This window comes from Haliotis rubra, unplaced genomic scaffold (assembly GCF_003918875.1).
Source record: "Haliotis rubra isolate DU_JTF1 unplaced genomic scaffold, ASM391887v1 Scf205, whole genome shotgun sequence".
Taxonomy (NCBI): Eukaryota; Metazoa; Mollusca; class Gastropoda; order Lepetellida; family Haliotidae; genus Haliotis; species Haliotis rubra.
Genome location: NW_025766059.1, coordinates 592136 through 612353, shown reverse-complemented (window position 1 = coordinate 612353; position 20218 = coordinate 592136). Strand labels below are relative to the sequence as shown.

Below are 20218 nucleotides of genomic sequence, written 5' to 3'. Positions count from 1 at the left end.
GTCCACAGTTTTTGACCTTCAACTGTTAACAAGTTGCTTTATGATGTTTTCCTCAAATATCTGAACTTTTGCCTGGAGAAGAAAGGTTTGTTAGGATTGGATTGGTGACTCCATGCCTGCCAACTGCCTTTAACACGGTTGCTGGTATTACCGTTCTGATCACAATCAATAATTTACAGCTTTCAATTGGTTGGTAAATGAAACAAAAGCAGATGTAGCACGGAGGTGGATTGAATAAGGTTTGAGAGTTTTCCAGCTCATCTAGTGGATAGTGTTCAACAGGCACGGCATGGCCTGTGTTCAGGTACATCCAGTGTTCAGCAGGCACATCCTGCATTCAACAGGCACATCCTGCATTCAACAGGTATATCCAGTGTTTAGCAGGTATATCCAGTGTTCAACAGGCTAAGCAGAAAGATGCTGTTTCCAAGAGATGGAGACATATGGCCTCAACTGTCTTTATCTCTTGAATCCCATGTGGTTTCATGAGTTTCAACCAATAATGGTCCTGTGTTTATGGAACCAGGCCAGTGAAGCTGTTCATCAGGACAAGTCACCAGACATACTGCAGTTGTTTTAATGAATGAGCCATGTGAGTTACTTTTATCCCACGATTATTTTGCTATATCTTTCTTCGGGTTTAGGATAAATGTGGACGAGGCCGAAGGGTGTATATGGTCCCTTCACTTCAGGTCCAGAATCACTGTGTAGAGTTGTCCCTTCACTTCAGGTCCAGAATCACTGTGTAGAATTGTCCCTTCACTTCAGGTCCAGAATCACTGTGTAGAGTTGTCCCTTCACTTCAGGTCCAGAATCACTGTGCAGAGTTGTGTCCCTTCACTTCAGGTCCAGAATCACTGTGCAGAGTTGTGTCCCTTCACTTCAGGCCCAGAATCACTGTGCAGAGTTGTGTCCCTTCACTTCAGGTCCAGAATCACTGTGCAGAGTTGTGTCCCTTCACTTCAGGTCCAGAATCACTGTGCAGAGTTGTGTCCCTTCACTTCAGGCCCAGAATCACTGTGCAGAGTTGTGTCCCTTCACCTCAGAATCACTGTGCAGTTGTGTCCCTTCACCTCCCTTCACTTCAGGCCCCCAGAATCACTGTGCAGTTGTGTCCCTTCACTTCAGGCCCAGAATCACTGTGCAGAGTTGTGTCCCTTCACTTCAGGCCCAGAATCACTGTGCAGAGTTGTGTCCCTTCACCTCAGAATCACTGTGCAGAGTTGTGTCCCTTCACCTCAGAATCACTGTGCAGAGTTGTGTCCCTTCACTGAATCACTGTGCAGAGTTGTGTCCCTTCACTTCAGGCCCAGAATCACTGTGCAGAGTTGTGTCCCTTCACTTCAGGCCCAGAATCACTGTGCAGAGTAATGTCCCTTCACTTCAGGTCCAAACTGAACTGGGTGTAAACTCTATCATGCATACTTATGTTGCATAACTGGTTTCACAACAGACATCAACAAATAACCTACATCAAACATCTGACTATACCATCATTTGACATATGTTAAGGGTTGTGCTAACACCAACATCACTCATCTAGCTCCAGACTGAGGACTCTACAGAAGTCTGAAAGGCAGTAATTGACAAGATGTTTTTTCTTCTCATCTTTCATACGACATTTCAAGTGTAAAAGGTATGACAGTCGTCACCCATCTTTTCATCAGTATTCCAAAGAAACATACCACTGCAAGACCAGACTCATTTACAAACTGTTATTGAAACAATTTCAGCTGCCTGGGCCTAATTGATTCACAAACAACTTACAATTTTCTTGCCCAGTTCTGTAAATATTTTGAAGTGAAGCTGGTTCTTTCATGTGGCTCACTGTCCGCCAGCTTATCCTGCAAGTAGATCTGACTTAGGCTGGTTCCACTACTGTAATCACAAAGGATGGTGAAGTCTTTGATGTCAGTGTTGATGTCCCCAGTTGGTCATCATTAGGTGACAGTGGAAGCTGCCTAGCGGCAGTAGAGTACATTGGCTTGTAATTGCCCCCTCAGCTATCAGCTAGATATCATTCTCTGTTCAGACTTTTAACATTGACATTAATTTGGAAGCTGGCATGTATCAATGTGAATTTGAAATTTGACCTATCTTGAAACTTGTTAAACAATATAAGACTCTCACAAAATGCTTTGAATACCCTGTTAAAACAAAATTTACTGAAGTAAACTGACAAGAATTATCTTGTCAGTGTATTTTTTTATCCCTTGCGCATTTACTTTGTATGGAGTTACATTTGCAATGTACAATGTCACCTAATTTATCTGGACAATATCATTTCCAGGGACATTATCCAGATTTACAGGTTTCCTATTTAAGGGATCTGGGGTATTGTTTCATGGCAGCTACCATTACATGCAGCCTCAGGGGTGGAAATAACCCATTGCCCGACGTCCGAGTCCAGTGTTTTCTTCTGTTGGGCAAGCAAATTTGTATATCACACTGTACCTGTGTCCAGTTGACTTTCCAATGTTAATTATGTTGTTTATTTAAAAATTCAGCAAGAAAACGGTCGATATTGTGGAAAAAATATCAGGGCAAGTGACTTTACATGTGCCACTTTCCCGGGTACACTATCAATTTTAAGATTTCCACCCCTGGTTAGATTCCGTCACGCTGAGGACCGGGTTACCCCATAGGTACAATGTGTGAAGCCCATTTCTGGTGTCCCCCACCATGATATTGCTGGAATATTGCTAAAAGCAGCATAAACTTCACTCACTCACTCCATGCAGATAATTTGAAAAGTATTCATCTGGAAGGCAGGATGTGTGGATTAAAAGATTTTCACTTTTTATGTAAAATGTTGAATACTGAAGCAAAATATTTCTACAAGCCAAACCAAACTTAAAATAGGAGTTGGTTCATGATCTTATATTAATAGTTAATGAACATGGCCCCAGAGGGTTCTCCATTGTGAATACCTGATGCAACATGCGTTTGAGGCATGTGAAGATGGTGGTATCAGGTACAGACGTACTCATGGAATGCTATCTTGTACTGACACTCAGCATTGCTGGATGGTAGATATTTATGTTCCATTATCTGAATGAGACATCAGTCTTAAAATACATCTGTCTGGAATATAACCTCAGCTTAACAGAGCCATTCATTTCAGCTGAAAATTGTTTTCACTGTTTAAGGTCATGTCAATGTATACAATTTGAGAGGTGCTTTATCTATCTACTTACCATTGTCCTGAATGAATGTATATGAAATGTGTATGAATCATGCTTCTGCAGATCCTTCATAGCCCAGTGTATGTACCCTATCCACTAATTTATCATCTTTGGAGGTTTGGATCAGTCAAACAATACAAAATGATTTCTAGGGATATTTCTCTATATCCAGCCTGTGTGTATGGAGATATTTATTATCCCCCGCCGCGCGTTTAGCGCGAAGCGGGGGATATAGTATTAGGCTCCGTCATTTCAAGGTCACAAGGGGACTTTCACGTTTTACCTGCATGTTAAGCTATCTCAAGAACCGTTCACTGGATTTTCTTCATATTCAATACAAAGCTTTATCTAGGGAAGGCACAGGGCCCAGTCGATTTTGGTGACCTTCACTTAATTTTCAAGGTCACAGAGACACTTTGAAGATTCCAGCATATTAACCTGCAGGTTATGCTTGTCAGCGAGATACCTAAAGAACCATTCACTGGACTTTCTTCATATTTGACACCAAGCTTCATCTAGGGAAGGCGCTGGGCCCAGTCGATTTTGGTGACCTTCACTTAATTTTCAAGGTCACAGCGACACTTTGAAGATTTCAGCATGTTAACCTGAATTGTCAGCAAGATATTTCAAGAACGGTTCACTGGATTTTCATCAGACTTTCAAGACTTCCCTTAAATGTTTTTCAATAAGCAATTTCTTTAGTACTATTTTTGCATATTTCATACACTATGACATTTATGTCAAGGTCAAAGTCAGTCTTGAAAATATGTGTGTGTTTGAACACCTAAAGAGCAAGATATCAAGAGAGGTTGACTGGTCATGTTTTTGTTGACATTTAACTTAAACTTTCATTACTTTATAAGTTTGATTTGATAATTTGCGGCGGGGGATTATGTCACCTTAGTGACAATGCTTGTTGTATGACATACTTGCCATGTTATCTCTTTGTGTCACATGACTTCCCTGTCACCTCTATATCCAGCATGTGTGTGTATGGAGATATATATTTATGGGCACTAGTGTTGGGATTGGTTTAAGTCTTATAATTGATGATTGGTTCATTACAACCGATCAGTCATCGAAAATAGTTGGTTAGCGTTATTTATCAAATTGTCTTGGTTATATTTGTTAATGCACACAAAATAAAAGAAAAAACATGTAGTTCTTTCGGTTGTTTTGGCAAATTTCATGGCTTTAAAGGATAACTAATATGTTAGGAACATATATTTCCTTGAGTCTTCAAGATAAATTTTAACTATGACTTGGAACGAGCTTGTAGTGCTTATGAAACACAGCAAACAAAACAAACCTTGTGATAAATATTGTCAATGCAAACAAGTATTCCAAAATTGTTTGTGTTCGATTATGACAAAATGTGATCGATTGCTTGGTCGTTTAGTCATTACGACCAATCTTCGACTATTTCAATCAATCGGACCACCACTAATGGGCACAATGTGTAAAGCCAATTCCTGGTGTCCCCCGCCATGATATTGCTGGAATATTTCTAAAAAGTGGCATAAAACTAAACTCACTCACTATGTCCCGCCAACCTGTGAAGATCCAGGTTAGAATTGGTCTGCAATAACCCTTGCTTGTCGTAAGAGGTGACTAATTGGGTGATTAGGCTTGCTGAATGGTTGTCATCTTATCCCAATTGCGTAGTTTGATGCTCATGCTGTTGATCTCTGGATTGTCTGATCTGGACTCGATTATTTATAGACCGCCGCCATATAGCTGGAATATTGCTGAGTCCTTTTGTGATAGTTTATGTCCAAAGTGGGGACCTTTCAGTCATTTACAATGGAAGCTCTCAAAACCGGGAGCTCTCCAATCCGGCATGCTCTCAATATCGGCACTAGAATTTGGTCCCGGCAGTAGCTAGTTAATTTATGGTAAATTGGTGAGTGATACCTGTCACGTGTATACTTGCTTGATATGCCGAAAGACATCAGATACTTTGCTTTGACAAGCGAAGTAAGGTTAGTACTTGCAACACGTTGTTCAGTCATATTTTACGGCATACTGAAGATCATTCTCAGGTTGAAAAGGGAAAAGTTCTCTAAACCGGCACGCACTCTATACCGGCTTTTTACCAGTTTGCAACGAATGCCGGTTTAGAGGGCTTCCACTATATATATTTAGATGACAACAAATTCATTTTAGTACTTATTAATGAAGTCGGATTATATACTGGTTTTTAATTCTTTGGACAGATCTATATGGAGGATGTTGATGTTTGAATCCAAACGTGGTTTTTACAATCATCGCCCCGTTTAGAAATATAAGCCTTGCGATGACAAACAAGCAAATCATCTACAGGTCTTTAAATATGCAGTATCTCCCACCACTCCCAGCTGTAGGGCCACGCATGACAGATCAGAGGAAGAACAAGCCCATGTGATGAGGGAGGGAAAGGGAGGTCAAAGGTCAGTGGGTTGAGTAACAAACTGAAATCTGACTTCCTTGATCAGTGGCATGGGGGTGTCTCCAGTCGTGAATGGCGTAGTTGCACACTTGTTAGAGGGTTTTCTGTGACCGCTTGTTGGATGGTTCCCAGGATATATGTTCACACAAAGAGGTGAGATGTGTTACTGTCTAGTTAAAACAACACATATGATTGATAATTAATGATTTACGATTAGTCTAATAAGCTTGTTGGGTGACTGTAGGTTGCTGTCGACACATCCACCTGCCAGTATAGGTATCTGACATGTCTCTGTTAAAAATCAGACTAATTAATGTGTCAGAAGAATATGTAAATATTCATGAACTCTTTTATTTGAATCAAAAATTTAGGAGTCTTCTTAATTACTTGTGTTATTGCTATTGTCCCTGTAAGGGTTTTTTTTCAGTACCTAAACACACAATATTTAATTGTAATTAAGTACTACAAATAAATAGGTCAGTGTGTGGCAAATCTATTTGAATCAGTTTATAGCAAATTAATGAAACTTGACTGAAGTGTAGTGTTTTCAGTGTGTGACCATCACAATCGATGGAAATGTGGAAGTATTTCACATATACTATATCTTCAATCACAACGATGTATTAAGATCAGACTGCAACACCAACATGAATTCTTAAGAAATGCCAAAAGCAACATAAATTTTCGCCAAGGAGTGAGTTTTAGTTTTACCATGGAAGAGGTCTGATATCAAGTTTCATTTCCTATTGCTTGCTTCTTTGTAGGGAATATCGCTCACTGACATGGAAAGTAAAAGCAGAAAGTGAGATACACAGTGTATGTCCTGATTCAATAAAGTACTTGATGCAGACACATCAAATGAGTCTTGCATGATGACGTACAGTAAAGCATGGTTGTAACTAACTTATATGAAGCACTAGTTATAGTTTGCCGTACACAAATATACATCCTGTGGCCAGGACGGAACAGACAGTTCATTATGTCAGGGAATTTGTTATAACCATGTTCGTTATAAATGCACCAGTACTTTCCTGTTTTGCTGCACGTTGACTGGATTATGAAGCTGTGTGACCAGTGATTGGGACAGGAGTTACTATAATAGTGAGCTAGCTACTATAACATGTGGATACAGGTACAGTGGAAACCGCCTAAGTAAAGACCGCTTAACTAAACAAACACTTTTCTTTGGTCCCGGCAAATTTCTTCATTAATTATCACTATTAGAGTCTGGTTAACTTAACTTGGATAAGTAAACAATACCGCTTAACTAAACGTCTTCTCACAGTCCCTGGAAGTAAATTACTTAACAAAAGAGACTGGATAACTAAATTAGCGATCACCACATAATCTGACATGAGGGGCATGTGTCAGTCTCCAGCTAAACAAACATCCTACTTACAGCTCGCTGGCGTCAAGCAGTTGACAATACACTGACAACTGTACTTACAAATGTTGTCTGTTATTCTGCTGTATACATATACATTCATATGGTTGTCGTTTGCAGGTTTTGATAAGTTTGGATAAGTAAAATACCTGATAAGTAAACAATTTTGGCGAGTCCCTTGAAATTTTACTTATCAGGTAGTTACAAATGGTTAAAAAAAATAATTCAAATTATGGACTTAATATGAATGTAAATGTTCAAATTTCTTCCTTCAGCTAAAAGAAAAGTAGTTAAATTGTTGTGGCGTGATCTTTTGAGACATCCCCTACACCTGGTGGTGAGCAGGATAGGGTTTGTTGACACTCAGGATATTCATTACTGTGCCAAACATGCTCCTGTCTCTCTCTCTCTCTCTCTCACTCTCTCTCTCACTCTCTCTTTCTCACTCACTCTCTTTCTCACTCTCTCTCTCCCACTCACTCACTCACTCACACAGTGACACACTGCTTTCCTAGAGTAGGGACCGCGTTGATAGAAATATTGACATGTTTGAAGCAATTTTATGACTATAACTGCATAAATCACAGTGTCACGAATTAACATGAAAACCAGTTTTATTGCCAGAAATCAATGACAACATTGTCAATAACATCACCATTATTACTTCAGATTGGTGTGTATTATGCATAAAGGATTTTGCCTGTGTTTGTGTATCTGTGTTTGAGTATGTTTATCATACATCTTCTGTCAGCGGAGATGTTCTGATGAGGAGGTCAGCAAGGTTCGATGTGCAGCCAGGTTGGGGTCAGACGGGTTTAGCTGCTTCTAATCATCCAGGTGTATTTGTAGACCAGAAAGCCATGGAAGCAATTAGTGATAGTGAATAAGTCATGGAGACTATTGATAATCATCGGAAAAGTTAAATAACTGTTTGTTTGGATGATGTTGAATACAAACAACATGTCTTAAATCCTTCTCTTTAGACACTTGATGGAACACTGAAGCCAGGGTCTATGAAATATTTTTTCTGTTTATTCAGCTTCTGTATATAATCTACATAGAAAGAATCTGAAAATCTGAGCAAATGAGTGTACCATTTTGAAAAGACTGTTGAGATGAACACTACAGTTAGACTTTAAAGAAAAAAATTGCTGCTGAAACTTTTAGCATGTTTACCAAAACAAGAAAAAATACAAAGTAACAGCAAAAAAATCACATTTTTAGCTTGTGCCAGCTTTTGTCAGTGACAGATGGCCTGTTAAAGATTATATTGAAAGCTTCCTGGTTCTATACAGAACTGTCATGCATTCTAATCCAGGGTGATGTTTTATGTGAGTTGTTTCCCGATACCTGCTGTACCGACACCAGTCTTACTCAATCAATGAACCCATATGACCCAGACATGCAAAATATAAAACTTTGATCATCGCATAACAGTTTGCCTACCATCAACACATGAGTAATGTGCGTGTTAATGTTCGACAGTTGGCCATGGCTGATAGCCATATGCAGCGTCTGGCTATATCCACTATAACAATATGATAGGTTCCGGCAGATAACTAGATTATGAAGTTTCCAGGAAATGGGAAAAAAGTTTCTATTGGATTTTTTTGCCTTAGGATATAAATTATTCAAAGAACAAGCATCAAAGAGGATGCCTCTCTTGCCATTTCATTATTTGGTGCACTTTATTCTGTTGGACTGTTGTCAAAATCAACTTGGAGCTTGACTATTGGAAAGAGCGAATTTGATGGAGTTTCTTGATGAGTGATCCCTAAGGAGGTTCATAACGTGCCAATGAAATACTGATATGGTCAGTATGTTCCAACTTTTGTGGCTGCCATTTTGACAGTTTGCTGAAGTACTCGATCATCTGGAACTGCTTGTAACAGTGGCAGATTTCAGGTTTAGCTTCATTATCATCTGAAGAGGACTTGAAACTATTTTATGAAATATATCAATGCCAGTGGAAAGAGCTTATCCTGGAAGCTGATCATTCTGAAGGCTTTCCTATCTTAAACTTGAATACTTTCCCACTTGAGAACAAGTATATTTTAAGTCATGAAAGAACAGAACGTCTGTATCGTTTGCTTGTTGACCATGTTGGGTGGTGAAGCAAGAACAGATACCCCAGTATGTATTGGAGGTGAGGTGAGGTGAAATTGGGTTTAACGTCGTGCTTGAGGATATTTCGCTCACATGACGATGTGCATGCGTGTGCATGTGTCTGTCCGGCTGCTTGTACTAGCCCAGACTGAAGCTGGTTTTATAGTGCTAGCCCACTGAGATACCAGGCCGCATTGACTCCGAGCCGACCAGTCCTTGATGTACCCATTAATGCTGAGCACCAGGCAGGGACCAACAAGAACCATATTTTAACGTCTTTTGGTATGATGCGGTCGGGTATCGAACCCGAGACCCTCTGCTCTCCAGGCGGACTCAGTATGTATTGGACGACCATAATGGTAAAGTCTGACTTATTCAGTGTTCTGCCCAAAAGCAGGTGTCATTGCTCATGATGTGCAGATTATAATCAATGCTTGAGTTTTATCTGCTATGCTGATTAAGGACACTGTTGTCCTTGGCAGTTGGTGGTATGAAATGCTTAACATAACGGTTATGACAAGGACCCATTTCATTTGAACAACCATTAAAAAACAGGTTGGTGTGATACAGCTGCAATTCTACTTGTTCATGAACCACTATAAAATGCGACCGCCGCCATAATGCTGGAATATTGCTGAGTGCGGCGTAAACTCACTCACTCACTCACTCACTATAAAATGCTCACTCGCTCACTCACTCACTCACTCATTCACTCACTCCATATAATATAACAGGTGTAAAGCCCCATCAATTTGCTTCTGGGCACATCATAAAGGGAGGTAATCAACAACGCTGTAATTTCCACCATTGATACTGCCAACATCCCTACTTCATGTTCAGGTTTCAAACATGTGAAGCTGCCACGAATACAAGCCCTGATCCAGGGGCTTGCCCATGAGTTTAGAGTCAATTGAATCAATCCTTGCTGTCTTCAAAATCATTTTCCAAACACTGAAGACCTATTACAATGTACAGGTTTTAAAGCTGGTAAAAGTACTTGATAATCAGCCTGACAGACCACTTCTAATAAGTTTCTAGGAAGACCTAATCTGTTCCTTGAGAAGCTTAGTGGTAAATCTTTAGTGGCTGATGTCAGTGCACAGAGCTGGGGAGGGAAGCCATTGAGGTATTGATTGAGGGAGGAAGAATGGCTGTAAGAAGTTTAGATTGTACCCTTATTGACACAATGACAGAAAGTGCATGATCCGTGCCTTGCAGCATGTTTTACACAGGGTTTTATTGGCAATTTCAGACTATATTGTTGATGTTACAGGTTGAAAGAGGTTATTAAAACAGTCATTTTGGGACGTAATACATGTTATCCTACATCCTTTCATTGTTGCAAGTCCTCAGTGATTTAAACAAGGGCTTGAACAAACTCTGTATTAGACAGGATTCTATAATGCTATTTTGTGGCAAGGATGTTAGAAAATACATGAGTTGAATTAATGACTTGGAGCAGGTTTCCACTGGGATAATATTATTGTACTGTCTAATTCTGAGATGCAGATTTTGAGTAAATACTTTCATAAATGGATGAGTAGGATTTTCTTGTTAGAATTGCTGGTTTCGAGTAAATACCATCAGAAATGGATGAAAAGATTTATCTAATTATATTAGTTACACATCATTGCATTGTTGTGATTGATAATTTTATGCTGATATTGTAGCAAAATATGAAAATTATATTGTGATATTTTTGTTTTTGCAGATTGGCATCATGTTTTAGAGGGTGACCACAGAGAGATATTTCATCAAAAATCCTGAAAACGAGGACAGTGGATTAAATCAACATATCACCGACATCATGAGCATCATACGGAATCTTCAACATGGTGGCTGTGTGTGCCTTCTGCTGCTTGTCATCTATGGTTATTACGCAATTCTCAGTGGAAATGAAGACAGCGGATTTGACCCGTTTGAAAAATATGGCTACTTTCTAACGTGGATCCTGTTTGCTCCGAGGTTATTCCTGTACTTCCCATTGGTATTTGCTGGCTTCAATTTCCTTGGGATAATATGCTTTCACACATTTCCAGAAAAACCACAACTCCAAAGATCTCCACTTCTAGGACCGTTTTTCTGTTTCCGTGTTGTGACACGTGGATTATTTCCAGAGCTTGTGCGGGAAAACGTTGAACGCAACCTCCAAATCTGTACAAGTGTCGGGCTGCAGAACTTTATGTTTGAAGTAGTGACTGATATTCCTGTAAACCTACCCAAAATTCCCCGCACAAGAGAACTGGTTGTTCCTCACAACTATACAACAAGGAACGGAACACTGTTTAAAGCTCGAGCCCTCCAGTACAGCCTAGAACCTGGTGTGGACATCCTCAGTGATGATGACTGGATTGTGCATCTTGATGAGGAGACAATCCTCACAGAAAGCTCCGTCATTGGCACCATCAACTTTGTATCAGAAGGCAAGCATTCATTCGGACAAGGTGTGATCACGTACAGTAAGGATAAGATTGTAAACTGGGTGACCACGCTAGCTGACAGTGTTCGTGTAGGAGTTGATTATGGAGCACTACGCTTCTCTCTGCGTACTCTCAACAAACCTTTCTTCAGCTGGAAGGGGTCATTCATCATTGCAAATGCCGCAGCCGAGAAACACATAACGTTTGATCATGGACCCGAATCTTCGATCGCAGAGGACTGCTTCTTTGCCATGATGGCCTTCAAAGAGGGCTACAGTTTCGGCTTTGTGGAGGGAGAAATGTGGGAGCGAAGCACCTTCACACTGATGGACTACATCCGTCAACGCCGCTGGATTCAGGGGATCTACCTCACGGCCAGCAGTCGAAAGATTCCCTTCAAGTACAAGATTGGCGTGATACTTATGAGTGCATCGGGACTATCTCTCCCCTTCACAACTATGGGCTTCATTTTCGGCTACATCTGGCCCCTGCCAGCCTGGAATGGCATTCACCTCATCCTGTGCTCATTTCTAGGAACTATTCTGTTTCTGTTCATGTTCGGCACAATGAAATCCTTCAGTATTCGAAGGACGGGAGCTTTACAGTGTGTGTTACTGGTGATAGCCTCTTTGTTTTGTGCTATCATCTCCAGTGTTCTAGAAAATGTAGTAGCCATCATGGCCTGGCTACCCCACAAACAGCCTGAGTTTCAGATAGTTAAGAAAGACATTCGACTTCAAACTATTGTCTGATTCTGACCATCTTTAGGATTTTCTCATTACAATCAAAGGGAGGTAATTTCCTCCTTGCTGCATAATGCATCAGGACTGCACTCTGGTGTGAAAGTGGAATGATGATTGTCCAGTGAATGCTCAATGCTTTAGCACACAATTTTAATTGTACATTTTATGTGTTTGAATTTTACCAATTTCCATTCCAAAAACCATGTTCCATTGTGCAAGAATTAGCTGGCAAATGAAATAACCAAAGGTATCCAATGTGTAACTTTTCAATCATTTCCAACCACCACCAAGGAATACTCAACTCAAGTTTTCAGTGCATGGTGATAGGTTTGGCAAATGAGTTTGAGTTATGTCTTACAACTATGTTAAAGAAGCCTCCCGTTCTCCAAATACTGGACTGATTTGGCTTTGCCTAGGAATATTTCTGTTCACAAATGAACCATGTTAAATATCTAGGCTGATAATCCTGTCGCTTGAAAACAGATACTTCTCTGTCAGAATCTCATGTAACCAAAGTGCTGATCTGTGATGTAAGACTCGGAACCACAAGCTCCAAAACAGCAGTGGAGGACATTCATCTACTAAATGGACAGATTATCCTTCCAAACACTCATGACTCTCCTGGCCATATCAGATGTTGTCTCAACATCCTTGACAAATATTTATATGTTGCTTTCAACAAAAACAAGAGAGGACTTTACATCGAAGATACATCTCAGCATTGCATGACCTCCAAGCACGGCCTTGGTGTGAACACAGGGCTGTTTAGTTCTTAAGTATCACCTGTAGAGCAGGCTGATATTCCACTCATGGATGGATAATTTTCATATCATTGTTACAAATTAAGTGCAGTCTGTTTTACAATCAATTTTATATCTTTTATTGATTCAATCTATCGACCATCATGTCTCCTGCGGTTAAAAACAAGTTTATTTTAATCCTTCAGTGTAAGAAAGTTAAATGAATTCTAAGGAGGAGGGGTTGGGTGGGAGGCTTTGGTTAAGAAAACTCACACTTTCATGGTTTGAGTCTATTTGGCACATACACTTACATTACTTGCCATTTTAGATTTTATGACCTTGTGTCCTTCTCTTGGAATTTACAGTTAAAGGGAGATAACTCATGTTGATAGAGCAATCCATAGTGACATTTTATTCCATTTTTAGAAGTTCAAGAGTTTTACATCTAGTACAATATATTTTATTATATTTGCAACCAATTAATGACTGATACCACTTGAACTTTCAAAAAGAGTATTTGGCAAGCATTTGACATCTGAATGATTGTTCACAGAAGGCACTGATGAAGATATTTGAACTTTACTTCCCCTTGCCTATGTACCCTGAACATGACAGAAACCATTAAACAGCCGTCTTCCATACTAACTCTTCTGAAATATATTACATTTTTCTCAAAGTTTTATAATGCACCAGTACTGTGAACAAAAAGATCTCTAAAGATTTCTAAAGTTTTTTTACAATGGACTTGATGTGATTTTAAGTATTTCTAACAAAGCTTTTGTTTTATTTGTGATTTTGATTTTCAGTGAAAACACAAGCCCTACAATGTTTTAATGTATGCTTTTAATTTCATCAAGAATGTGATCATTACTAAAAGTTGTCTTTGTTCAGTTGTGTTAGACATAGTGCTTTTTGTATGTTTTGAATGTAAACAAATACTGAGTCAAAAAGCGGATTTGTTGAACAACCAGTTTGATTCGAAGCTAATTCAGAAAAAGTTAATTTGGAGTTGTGACATGGTTGTTTCCTTACAACATGAGTGTTGTTTAAAAGAAAAGAAGTTGATTTTGTTGGATCAGATGACTCCAAACAAAACATAGCTTCAGTACACAGCTGCTTGAGCAAAAATATTCTACAGCAAATTAATTACTTTTTTCCATAGCTGCTGCCTCATGTTAATATTTTGGTAAAGATTCTGTGGTCAGAGCACAGTCAAAGCTGAGCTGTCCTCTATAACTTTGCTGTCTTGGTGCAGGTTATATTTGGTTTAATTCTGAACTGTGCCAAGTTTGCACCAATGCAAACGAACAATAATTTGATGTATTTTTGTTTTGAGGACGCTCATAACTTACTGACCAAAAACATCCAGGACAATAATAGATTTGTCACAGCATGAAGGATTTGAGGAAATAATTTCTCCAACCTCTTCTGCTCATTCATGAATCTACAAATACTCATGGATAAGGACATCTTGCCAATAGTGTAGGAAGGAGTTGAATATACTTCCATGTGATTGGTCCTTCCAGTGGAACATTATAGTCATTTACACCAGTTGATGAGCTTTTTTACAAGCGTGTGATGAGTGTTATGTGTGACTGTGCAGCTTAGAGTGTTGACCAGGCAGACCATTGAAGCTTACAGGGACGGCCAGACTCCTCCTCCGATGCCAAATTACAGGTGGCCCAGGGTGGGCGTGCAGTGGGTGGGAGGTGTTCATATGTCGTACCATCAACAGTTACCTAATATTGTATCACCTGTTTGGTCAAAGTGCTGCTCGAATATCTGTTAAATCTTGTATCACTTCCGTTTTAAGATTTTCCTAATCTTCGAAAGCCTCGGCTTTGACTTACTTCCTTGCCTGAATCATTTATTGAGGAAAATATCTTCTTGGCCTGCAGTAAAGGTGTGTATATGTTGAGATCAATATTTACTTGAATTTAGTGATTTATTGAATACTAATGAAACACAGAATTTGTCAAATATGTTCATGCATAAATGTTCTAAATTTATAATTTTCTATTTAAAGCTATGGCATTACAAATTTAGAGAAAAAAAATTCTGTGAGCGGTTTGAAACCTCTTAGAACTTATTCATCCAGCTCGACTGAACAAGTTTTCATCCTTAGCCACTGAGGGTGAGCCTGCCATTAGGCCTGGAGAGTGAGTCCTAAGGGTGGAGCAGTAAGTTAAAGGGTAAGGGCAGCGAGTTCTAAGGGTGAGTCCTTTGGGTGGGGCAGTGAGCTCTAGATATGGGGCAGTAAGTTTTAGGTGTGGAAAAGTGAACTCTGGAGAAGGCTTCTAGGTGTGAAACAGTGAACACTAGGGGTGGGGCAGTGAGTTGAGGGCTGGCCTGTCCCTGGGTGGAGGTCTGCCAAAATGCCTAGGTCTGCCATGCGATGAAACAGTATTTATTCACCACTACATGTAGATCTTTTCTCAACGTATGGTTAAACAAATTATCTTCAAATTACAAATCAGATTTTAGCCTTCACAATAATTGAAAACACTAGTGTGATATCTAATTGCTTGAGGCTTTTTGCTTCATTCATGATTAGTGATTAATTTCTAGATTTACAATATATGGTAGAACAAATGCTCTAGTGAAATGACTTTTAACCAAGAAAAAAACCCTTTCCATGTTTGAGGCTATTCTCATTCATGCTCTGCACCTGGTCTTGAAGTTGTGCAGACGTTTTGTCTTATTTATTGCTACCTAAATCATGTAGCTTGTATGCTTGGGTACATTTTGTATTCTATTTTATTTTTTGTATGTTTTGTATATTATTTTGTCATGGTTCATATCTGTTACATGGAGTGAAGTACATGGCTTTTGATCATTGTCTTTATCTCAGTCATCATCATTGCTGCCCATTCCCTTATTTCATGTAACCAAGGCAACGCCGCCATGGTAACATATCAAAGCTTTTCAGTGCTCTTTATGAAATAAACCAGTTTTAGGTTTTGAAAGTAGAGTAGTACCTAAATAATTAATTATTTTTTATTTCCATATCTACCAAAAATTAGATATATCTTTATCTAATTTAACTTCAAACTATTTGAATGTGAAATATGTCATCAAATATATCCTGAGAAGCATACATTCAGTTGTGTGCTGAATATTAGTGAGTAATGACTTGCCAAGTCAGCAGATTAACATGTGGAGATATTTCTCAGTTTGTATGAAGCATCAGAGTTTAATGGACCATCTATGCACAAACCACCATCTTTCAGTAGTAGACTGTACTTATATCTGTAATGGAGCACAAAGCGCTATAGAAATTGAGAGCTCTGTTTTAGTAAGTTCATGTGTATAATACAGAATTGCAGCCAAACTACTGAGAAATCAATTTTGGTAAATTTAACTGTAATGTTGGAAATTCTGTCCAGTTTGTTTAATGGTATGTTTCAGTTTGATGAAAGGTGTTTGTAGTTCTCGAACTCTGCAGTTGACTAACTTGGAATTGTCTCCCTTTGAAAACAAGATTCTCTTTGATCCTTTACTAAGATTTGCTGAAGATTTGTGTAAAAGGCAGTTTGATAATGTACTAGTGTGTAATTTGTGTCATTTATCATTTAATTGATAAAATAATATGGCTCTGTATTGATATTTATCTGTAGTAATGTAAAAACAGGAGTACTTTAGTAAAAAGTACCGTATTCAACCCTCAAGACCACCTAAACAGGATCATCATAAAATGGTAACAAAATAGCATTTGTCATTACATTTCAAGTAGGAAGAACACCTTGATGATAAGATGTGTGACAACTATGAGTGCTGTTTGAGTGGAGTGAACAGCTATATCTAAAGCGTTTATAAAGAATGTGGCACTAATTTGGATGAGTACGGTATTAGGTGTTGGTGTGCTTCATATTGTGGAAATTATATATGTTCAGTATTAAGAGATTGAAATGTTTTGTATGCGCTAATCACTGGGCTTGTCTTACACATCATACAAGGGATCAGATAAAGCCTGTGTGTCATTCAAAGACAAACCTCGGTTCTCCAGAATGCACGATTATTTGTAAACTTAAATATCATATTTCAGAATATGCTTGATAATTGACCAACCAAGCATTAATCAGTTGCTTATGAATGTAAGCAAATGTTACATTTTACATGCATTAAATAAATTTTACAGTCATGATGTTATGGTATGTAATGTTTTCTATTCATTCTGGAATTTGAAGAATCTGTGAATAATAGATTATTTATTAGGTTCATGTCTTCCTTGTTATTTGCGTAACTAATAAAGTATTATTCAAACAACGTTACAACAAAGCTTTATTTGTTTGCAGAAGTTGGTTGTTGAAAATGCATTGTTGATTATAACTGTGGAAATAAGACATAAACTATTTGTGGGGAAATGCATAATACAAATGAAAGTAAAAGCTTGCCTTGCTTGACACCACCTTCATGTTCATCTTCCTGCCCACTGTAAACATGGTAACTGTGGAGAAATAACACATGCTGGATTCACTAGATTGTCCTGTGTTTGAAATGTTTACCATGTCTGAAGTGTTTATAAGATGAAATATTGCTTATTGATCTGTGTTGAATGGAGGCTGTCAAGAAATCTGGAAATATTGCTTTTTCATGTTTGGATGTTTTGAGGTATACTTTTCTCAGTTACTGCAGAACATAATTATATTGTGTTTTATGACTCTATATTTTTATTCTGTTTAATATTTTTAAAGTAAGCCTGTTGATAAAAAGGTATCCATTTTGTAAGTAATTGAAACAACAGTTGACTACTTTTATGAAGTATCAGGCAAAACCAGTATGTTTTTCTTTTTTTTTTTTAATGAAAAAGCTAAGTTACCAAAACTACAAACAAGAGTGTTGTGTCAAGAGCATCCACATAGCAACACACTACATTCACATTTCAAAATCTTCTTTGAAACAACTAGCTTGTGATCCAACCAAAAATGTAAAATTGTTGAAGTGATGTTCTGAAATCTGCTGTCATCAAAAATAATATATTAAATGAAAGGCCTCCTATTATCCCAATTACATTTTTGTTATGTTTCTTCATGTTTCAGCTTTGGCATGTTGGTCAATACAAATGAATCTGTAATACAATAAGAAAACTATAAAAGAATTGCTCACTTTTGAGTTCCTCTGACATGTTAGGCGCTGCCAGATGCTGCCATGTTAGGCGCTGCCATGTTGGATGCTGCAGCTGCTGTTGTCACAGACTGGTGTAATAAGCTCTTTGTTTAGCTTGTTCAGTCAACTCGCTACCTTCAGGTCAAGAAGACTGCTTCCTGGGTCAAATGTACTATCAGGTCAAGATGGCTGGCTTATGTAAGTCATCTGTACCTTCAGGTCTTGATAAGTTGTTTATGTAACAGTCAGCCATGTACCTTCAGGTCCTGCTGGCTTGTTTATGTAACAGTCAACCATGTACCTTCAGGTCCTGCTGGCTTGTTTATGTAACAGTCAACCATGTACCTTCAGGTCCTGCTGGCTTGTTTATGTAACAGTCAGCCATGTACCTTCAGGTCCTGCTGGCTTGTTTATGTAACAGTCAGCCATGTACCTTCAGGTCCTGCTGGCTTGTGTATGTAACAGTCAACCATGTACCTTCAGGTCCTGCTGGCTTGTGTATGTAACAGTCAACCATATACATGTACATTCATGTGTTGTTGGCTTGTGTATGTAACAGTCAATTGCATATGTTCAGGTCAAGATGACTTATATATTTGTGTGTGGTCATGTGAATATGTTCTGTAGGGGCTTTTTTATTACATATTAAACTTTTAAACATATATTTCATGCGTCAGTTTTCTTTTCTTAGCACCTGCAAACAATGTGATTAGAGACAATTCCAGCAAGTGTTGGCAAGTTCTCAGTAAGCCAAATGTCAGTAAATATTTAGGGTTACATTGTGCCCAACGTCAGAAAAGACTTTCTGAAGGTGAGTAGAAAAAGTATGGGAAGAAGGTTGCATTGTGTGCATGAACAGAACCGCCCTATCATTTGTAACATAGAAACACATGCTTGATATTCCGACTCATTGATGACTTATATTTAAGGAGAAGTTGAGTTTACTATTATCAGTATAGAAACATGGAAAAATCTGTTATTTGGTATTTCTCATCTTAATCCCACTACATCTCATAGATTTTCACTTTATTAAAAGCAAAACCACACGAGCTATAAAACCAGTGTAATAAAATATAACATTTCATTGTTCATTGTTCATGGTCTAGCTCATATTACAATATTACAATTACGTTGAAGAACAACATGCACAGGTTGATACACACTAACATCCTAAAACAGAAATATTTATATATTTCGATACAGATATATATCGACCTGCGGCTGTATTTCTACTGGTAGCCAAAGCAGAGAATCTTCAGTTTTCAGAACATCCCTCTCCGCCAAGTACTCTGACGCCTGACGCCTGGGTTTTGTTGTCACCGTTGTCAGGGAGATGGTAAAGAAAATATTCGCCAACCATGCAATGATTACATATTTTATTTTTATACTTCAATTTGTTTTGCCTTCTCGTTTTCCCCATTCAGCCTTCAATCACACAAAGGTTAAATATTCCGTTGTCTCCTGTTTGTGCCTCGTATGGCACATTTGGATTTCTTCACATCATATACTAGTATGTAAGAAACATTCGACAACTATATTTTCATCGGATGTTTTAGCTAAGGGAAATCAAATCAGAGAAGAGAGCCTGAGTTCATATTTTTTCAATACTCATAACGTTTCTCAATGTGTCAGTCAATGCCCCTCGAACACGAACATTACGAAAAAAGGATTTACTAGGCTTCATTGTCTTCATATTCATACACAAACAACTGTAATTGTCTAAACTCACACCCCGCAATACGCTACAGCGATAAGACGTTTGCAAGTGGCCGTTACGGTTTGCTATGTACAGAGAAACTATATACTCTAGATAGACCGACATTTCAGCCATGTATTGGCGGCCAAGTGGGATAGCCTCCCTGAGAGACCACACCACAGAAAGTTCACTGCACACACAGTCTATAATCATCTGTCGATCCATCTATGGCGACAGAATATCACTACATTTTTAAATTTTCGATCGTGAAAACATGGTGGCTGTTTCCCTGAGATAATGAATCCGGTCCGTAACCGATATGATAATGGTGTGTACAGAGAGTTCTGTGGGATATTAGGTTCAGTCGATTCATCCATTTAACTGAGTTAAAGACGTTTCGATATCTCTGC

At 38.6% G+C, this 20218-nt stretch overlaps 1 protein-coding gene across 15 annotated transcripts in view; it reads left to right on the top strand.

The window, feature by feature from the left end:
- LOC124276067 (beta-1,4-mannosyltransferase egh-like) overlaps nt 1-18774 on the top strand; it is a 129001-nt gene extending 110227 nt beyond the window's left edge. For 13 of the 15 annotated variants that reach the window (XM_046711708.1, XM_046711715.1, XM_046711709.1 and 10 more), the window contains one exon: nt 10815-18774. In XM_046711708.1, coding sequence (XP_046567664.1) covers nt 10911-12275 — 1365 coding nt within the window. In that variant the 5' untranslated portion in view covers nt 10815-10910 and the 3' untranslated portion in view covers nt 12276-18774. Of the gene's footprint in view, nt 1-5593; nt 5615-5638; nt 5767-10814 lie in introns of those variants that run through there. The other 2 variants (XM_046711722.1, XM_046711721.1) reach the window with 2 other exon arrangements.
- Nucleotides 18775-20218: the final 1444 nt, after the last annotated feature.